The sequence below is a fragment of the Notamacropus eugenii genome, chromosome X, assembly GCF_028372415.1.
Source record: "Notamacropus eugenii isolate mMacEug1 chromosome X, mMacEug1.pri_v2, whole genome shotgun sequence".
NCBI classification, from domain to species: domain Eukaryota; kingdom Metazoa; phylum Chordata; class Mammalia; order Diprotodontia; family Macropodidae; genus Notamacropus; species Notamacropus eugenii.
The window spans coordinates 22,801,628-22,808,609 of NC_092879.1; the positions used below are offsets into that span (position 1 = coordinate 22,801,628).

General features: G+C 53.2%; 1 protein-coding gene across 2 annotated transcripts; it reads left to right on the forward strand.

Moving 5' to 3' along the window:
• Positions 1–814: 814 nt before the first annotated feature.
• AVPR2 (arginine vasopressin receptor 2) lies at positions 815–4,765 on the forward strand. 2 transcript variants are annotated; one of them, XM_072627433.1, is made up of 4 exons: positions 815–918; positions 1,663–1,740; positions 2,831–3,670; positions 4,003–4,765. In XM_072627433.1, the coding sequence occupies exons 2-4, from the start codon at positions 1,716–1,718 to the stop codon at positions 4,206–4,208; spliced, it is 1,071 nt and encodes a 356-aa protein (XP_072483534.1). In that variant the 5' UTR covers positions 815–918; positions 1,663–1,715; the 3' UTR covers positions 4,209–4,765. The 2 variants fall into 2 exon arrangements, with proteins under 2 accessions (XP_072483534.1, XP_072483533.1); XM_072627432.1 differs by having other exon boundaries at positions 816–918; positions 2,828–3,670.
• The last annotated feature ends 2,217 nt before the right edge of the window (positions 4,766–6,982 follow it).

Sequence of the window (6,982 nt, forward strand, 5' to 3'; positions counted from 1 at the left end):
CTGTGGAGAACAATATGTTAAAGGGCTTGGCAGGACTAATTGAGGCATAGATATGGGTACAAGTTACTTGCCTCCTCTGGAGTGGGCCTGGCCTGGGGAGGAGAGCCTTCTTCTCTCTTCTTTCTTACCACTCCCTTGGCTGGGATCCTAACTTTTTTTTGGTGGGGAGGACAGAAGGGGTAAGAATAACACAGGAAAACAGGTCAGGGCAGGGGAAGGGTCCTGGGTCCTTTCTGGGAAGGTTGATATTCTTGGCTCCCCCTAGAAGGAAGCTTCCCTTAGGGGGAATCAATCCCACCCCCAGTCAACCACACCTTCTTCCCTTTGTTAACTGTGGGGTAGCCACCCCAGCTTGATGGCAATCTCAGAGACAGAGAAGAGAAGGGGACCCAGGAGTCTAGCCTTCCATGCTCCTGTGTGGTGTGTGTGTGTGCTCTTTGAGCACCCCTATCTTGGACGAGGGGGGAGTGCTGGAGAAAATGGTGTCCCAGAAAGAGTCCAGGACCAGTAGCAGGAGTCTGGAGGGCTGACTTCTTGCCCTGCTCCTTACTACTAGCTCAGCCAAATCACTTTCCTTGTCTAGGCCTCAGTTTCCCCACCTGAAAAACAAGGAGTTTGGCTGAGATGGTCTCTGACCTTTTTCCAGGGAGGGGCAGTCGATGCTGGCTAGGAGCTTGGTGGTGGTGGTGGTGGCAGCGGCAGGGTGTGGAGGCCCCCCCCCCCCCCATCCCTCTCCCCCTGACATGGGGAATCTTGGACAGGAAGTAGGTAGGGCAGGCCAGGTGTGTGTGAGCAGGTCTGAGGTCCCTCCCTCCTTGCTCACCAGGGGGTCTGGGGAGGGAGGGCGGAGCTGGGTCCTGACTTGGATGAGGAGATAGAAAGCAATCAGATCCAGGCAGAGCAGGAGCAGCTGAACAGGTGAGGAGCCCAAGGTCCCTGGTCTCTCAGTGGCTGGCCTTGGCTCATCTTGGGGTCTCTGGGCTCTTCCTCTGTCCTTTGGTGATTTCTTTTGTGTCTGTCTAAATGTCTGGATGTGTCTCTCACTGTTCCTTTCTGGATCTAGCCAGGGTCCCAGGTCTGCCTTGATCTCTCTGCACACACCCCCCCCCCCCCACTCTTCCCCTCTCCCCCCCCCATACACACACACACACACACACACACACACACACACGAACTCTCCCTGTCCTTGGCTCTGCATTCACAGCCCTGGGCCAGATCAGGCTGAGATGGGAAGGGGAGGGAAGGGAAGGGGAAGGAAGGGGAAGGAAGGGGAGGAAAGGGGAGGAAAGGGAAGGGAGGTCTGTAGCTACAACGGAACCAACAGAACAGACACAGACGCATTCCCTTATTCACCTCCAGAACTTTTCCCCAGGCACCCTCCTCCCTCCTGAATTCACACAACATCCATGCCCACAAACAGCACCCCCCCTCCCAGCATATAGAGGCCCTCATCCATTTTAACCTGTTCCCACCTTGAGGACTGCTGAGAACAGTGGGAGTGGCCTGGGGCCTCAGGCATCCTGCGCTCCGAGCCTGCCACCACTCGGCACTCATACCCCAGAGCCTCTCCAGCTGCCCCCTGTGATTGGGTGGCAGAGACCGGATCTAGGGGGATTTGGGGACGTGAACTTAGCACACATCGTAGGGCTCTCTCCCTTCTAGGCCCCTGAAGTGGAGGAAAGGGGCTGGACACCAGGTTCCTCTCTGTATCCAGCATGCTGAGAATTTCCATGGCATCAGGTAAGGCTCCCACCACCATCTGCGTGGTATGGCCAAGGGGGCAAGGGCAAAGAGAGAGGGGAGGAAATGAGGGACAGAAACGGGGTAGGGTCTATTTGGGACCTGTTAGTTTGGAGACTTGGGGGGAGGATCGTGGGAAGGCAGGCAGAGACTACCCCACCCAACGTGCCCAATCACTTAATTTCCTAAGACTCTGCACACCTTGTCCTACCTAGATTCCATTCTTTGGAGCTGCTTCCTGGGAGTTGGAATATGGTGGAGGCCTATGGTCACTCCAAAATTTGTTGGGGGCTGGGCTGGGGTGTAAGGTAGGAGCATAGTGTGAAGGAGAAATATTCTAGAGATCTGGATGCTTGCCCCCATTCCCTCACCTCCCTCCACGCCACAATGCACAATGACAAAACCATGCCTCTTGTCCTGTCCACCCAACTTTAATGGGATAGAAGAGATGAGACATGCCCACTGAGTATATGTGAAGCGGGTGACGCATGTTGGATTTGTATTGGATTTGGACCTGGATTCCACTCCTGCCATGGCTACCTCTTACCTAGGTGGCCTTGGGCAAGCCACCTCACCTACCTGGGCCTCAACTACCTCCTCTGTAAAATGAGGAGATTGGACTTGGATCCTATAAGTGACCTTGGTCAAGATTCTTTCCCTACCTGGGCCTTGGTGTCCTATTCCGTAAAAATGAGAAGATTGAACTCAGTGGCCTCTGAACTCCCATCTAGCTCTTACGTCTAGGGTCCCATGAGCCTATAAGTGGGTTTAATGTCTAATCCCCCACTCTCTAACCCCCCACTCCAAGGTTAGCCTGATCACGGTTCCCTGATCATCCTGACTTCTACTTCTGGCCCAGATAGGGGGAAAATATTCTCCGAAACCTCAGACCACGGGTAGTTGCTATTTGATGAGGGAACAGGGGAGAGGAGAAAGCTACCTCCATCTCTAAATGAATGCCCCTGCTCATCTTCACAGGATGATCAATGTGATTCAGTGTAGAATAGAATTAGACCAAGATCCTCACCTGCCTCCCTCTTATCCAAGGTGGGCTTCTCATTTCTCCCTGTCTCTCTCTATTTCCCAGCAGCCACTGAGGCCCTCTCCAATGACAGCCTTCTTGGCAACGGTAGCAGCAACAGCAAATCTCGAAACCCATGGTTGGCCCAGGCTGAGGTGGCACTGCTGGCGGTCATGTTTGTGTGTGTGATGCTGAGCAACATACTGGTGCTGGGGGCCCTGGCTCGTAGAGGCAGACGAGGCCGGTGGGCCCCTATGCATGTCTTCATTGGCCACCTGTGTCTGGCTGATCTGGCTGTGGCCCTGTTCCAGGTGCTTCCACAACTGGCCTGGGACATCACAGACCGCTTCCAGGGCCCTGATATTCTATGCCGGGTAGTCAAGTATCTGCAGATGGTGGGTATGTATGCTTCCTCCTACATGATTCTGGCCATGACCCTGGACCGCCATCGAGCCATCTGCCGCCCCATGTTGGCATTCCGCCATGGTGGGGCCCGCTGGAATAGGCCCATCCAGGTCGCCTGGGCCCTCTCATTGATCTTCAGTCTGCCCCAGCTCTTTATCTTCAGTCAACGGGAGGTAGAGGGTGAGCCTGGGACCTTTGACTGCTGGGCACTGTTTATCGAGCCCTGGGGGCTCCGGGCCTATGTCACTTGGATCGCCATAATGGTGTTTGTGGCACCAGCTGCAGGCATAGCTGCCTGCCAGTTGCTCATCTTTCGAGAGATCCATGCCAGCCTGTCCCCTAGGGCTAGTAGCGTGGGACCTAGTGAGGGTGCTCGGGTCTCAGCAGCCATGGCCAAGACGGTGAGAATGACCTTGGTGATAGTGATTGTGTACGTGCTGTGTTGGGCACCCTTCTTCCTGGTGCAGCTGTGGTCGGTGTGGGACCCTCAGGCACCTCGGGAAGGTAAGTTTAAAGGTACATATACCCAGATCAAGGCACATAAAACCACCATATGCAGGCAGGCATACAGATGTCCCCAGAGAGCTGTGCTGATGGGTACCCACATATCTGCCTCCGGACACCCTGATGCACACAGGTGCACGTTCATAGACTCTCCCAAACCCTTCTCCCCATCCCTGTGCCCAGCCCTGCCTCCTCCTTGGTCCCCTCTGCCCATTGTCCTACGCCCCCACACCCCTTCTGCCCCTTGGCCTGGATTCCCATAGCTCTGCCATTTCTTGCCTGTCCTTTCTGCACCATGCCCACCTCTCTTTTGGCTTTTGCCTTTCTCCCAGGGCCATCCTTTGTGTTGCTCATGCTTCTGGCCAGCCTCAACAGCTTCACCAACCCTTGGATCTACGCCTCCTTCAGCAGCAGCGTTTCCTCAGAGCTATGCAGTCTCTTCTGCCGTTCCCGGCCCCTGGCTGTGGCCAGCTCTGGTCCCCCTGATGACTCTAGCGTAACTGCCAGCTCCTCTCTCACCAAGGACACAGCCACCTGAGGTCCTGGGCAGAGCATGGGCAGGTCAGCTCTCTTCCCGGACTCCACAAAGCTCCGTGCCAAGGCCAACATCTCCCACATGGTACCAACTTGGCCTTCCTAAAGCAAAGACCTGACCACACTATGCCCCTGCTCAGGATAAGCTTCTATGGCTCCCCCCGGGGCCTCTACTATTTTGCTTGGCATTTGAAGGTCCTCCCAGTCTGGCTCCAGCCAGTATTTCTGGGCAGGTCATCCATCACTACTCCCTACCCTCCATAACATTACACAGGCTGTTGCCCATGACTGGAATGTTCTCCCCTCTGCCTCTTGGAACCCCTAGAAAGCTCAGCTCAAGGGCCACCTCCTTCAAAAGGCTGGTTCTCCCTGGTTAGTGCCCTGCCCCTGAACTCTGTATTTATTGTGTATGTATATAAATATATATATATATCCCATATTTACTTCTCAGGGGACATGTCATATCCCTAGATTGTGAGTTCCTTGAGGGCAAGGTCTATCCCACTTTTTTACTTGTATCTTTCACGCTTAGCACATGCTTAATAAATGCTTGTTCATTGATGGGTTGATTGATGGGGGTTGGGGGGAAAGGACAAGAGGCTCCTGGGATTTCTGGGAATTAGGCATGATGGAAAAGCCCTGTACAGGGAATCAGGAGTTCTGCATTCTAGTCCTGGATGTATCTTGGACTTGCTTGGACCAATCACTTCCCTTCACTTAGACTCAGTTTTCCCATCTGTAAAATAAAGGGGTTGGACTAGATGCAAAGGGCCCTTTGAGTTCTGCCATTCTCTGGTCATTGTCCCTTGGACTGTGGATAGAGGCTGAGATTGGAGGCAGGGGGTATAGAGAAGAGGGGAAGTGTCACTTTCTATGGCCCAGGAGATGAAGGGCTGGGGGCCCTGTTCAGACCTCCTTGTCTGAGACATCTGTAAGCCATCCCTTCCCTTGTTTTTCAATCCTAATCCCACTGCATAGGCCTTCCACTCCACACCTCATGCTCAGCCCCCATGTACGGATGGCCCACTCTGAGGTATTAGTGGGATAAACTCTCCCCAGCTCAGCACTTCACAACCTGGGAGTTTCCTTTCATTGGGAAAAGCAAGTTGGGTGCATGGAGGTGGACATGGACAAACTGTGAGCACAGACATTTATTTTGATATAGACAGGCCATAGACATGAAACAACACTGAGATCAAAACAGGCCAAAGCTTCCGTGAACATGTTCTGTCAACATGTGTGTGCACACACTTCTACCTACACACACACACACACACATACACACACACACACACACGCACACACACACACACACACACTATGCACCCATTCCTCTGTCCAGAAAGCCTAAGAGGTTTGCCCACACACGGGAGGAGGATGAGGGTGAAGACCTTAGTAAGGCCTCTATGGATTTTATCTGGGAGCCAGGGAGGGCCCGGTTCCCTCCTCCCACCTCCTTCCACTGCCTTCATCCTATTGTTCTCACCCTGTTTATAACAGCTTCAGCCTCTGCTCAAACATTTTTTCCATGACTTGGCCCTGACCCTGACCCTGATGTCAGGGCTGACCACTCCACCCCACTTCTCCCCAGCCAGTCTACCTGATAGCCTGGGGTTCCTAACCCTTTCCTCCTCACCCCACTTCCCAGAAAATCCCACAGCCTACTACTTACTGGCCAGCCCTGGATGGAATGGTCTAAGATTTGAGTAATGGTATTCACACCCACCTTCTCACCCCACAAGTGAGCCTGGCTCAGCTAGGATTAGGACAGGTGGAGGAGAGAAATAGTCTAACAAATTGGGGAGGAGTGTGTGAGCTAAGGCACAAAAATAGAAATGAATAAGCCTGGTATACAGGGAGTCACCAAGGCCTGGTTGGAGCAGAGGGCACTGTTAGGTGGACAGGTATCAAAAGACAAGCGCCCGATTTCTGAGAGCTTCTAAAACCATTTTGATTTCATCAGTGAAAGGCTTTGGCTCATGGGAATGACTTGCTCAGGCCTATCCATTATGAAGCTTGAATGAGTTAGCCTGGAGAGGAGACAGTAGAGGCAGCCAGAGCAGCTAATTTGCTATTAGGCTGTATTAACTGAGGCCAAGTGTTCAGAAAGAGGAAGCCGATAGTCGTCCCCCCACTCCCCCCACATTACAGGAGGGTGGCCAGCAGGGAAGGGCCTAACATACCCCATGAGGATCAGCTGAAGGAGAGGAATTAGGGGGTCTTGAAGCATTCAGACCGTGATCTTGAGGCCCTGTTCTATCTGGCCCCAGGGGACAGAACTAAAGACTATTGGTAGGTAAGTTTCCTGTATACTTTAGATTAGCTGAGTGACTCCTTATTGGGGATACTGCAGAGAGGACATTCTCGGTCAGGTGCGGTTGAACCAGATGACCTCTAAACTCTCAACTCTTGAGACTGTGTGAATCTTTGAGGCAGCAGACCTGAGACAGCTGGGACACTAATCCCAATGAGCCATAATGAGGATATGAAGACAGATGTGAGACACACTGGGGAAGTTGAATCAACAGGATTTGGCATCTGGGCCAATTGGGAGTGATGGCATTTTTGCCTGATCCTAACAGTCTTTGCCCCTTCACTCATCCTCCATATTGGGACCTCCCCCTCAGTGTCTTCTCCCAGAATTCACTCCCCAGAGGCCCTGCCCCCAGTCCTGAGCTCTCAGGATGGAATCACCCCACCCCCACCAGCTCTGGAGAAGGGGCAAAGCTGTAGGCCATAGCTTAGGAGGCTGAATGAAATGGCCCTGCTGTTGAGTAC

Bases quoted from the DNA above. Each gene is read 5' to 3' on its own strand.
- AVPR2 (XM_072627432.1), top strand. From the start codon at position 1,716: ATGCTGAGAATTTCCATGGCATCAG. The intron at 1,741-2,827 runs GTAAGGCTCCCA...TCTATTTCCCAG, and splicing joins GAGAATTTCCATGGCATCAG to CAGCCACTGAGGCCCTCTCC. The intron at 3,671-4,002 runs GTAAGTTTAAAG...CCTTTCTCCCAG, and splicing joins CCCTCAGGCACCTCGGGAAG to GGCCATCCTTTGTGTTGCTC.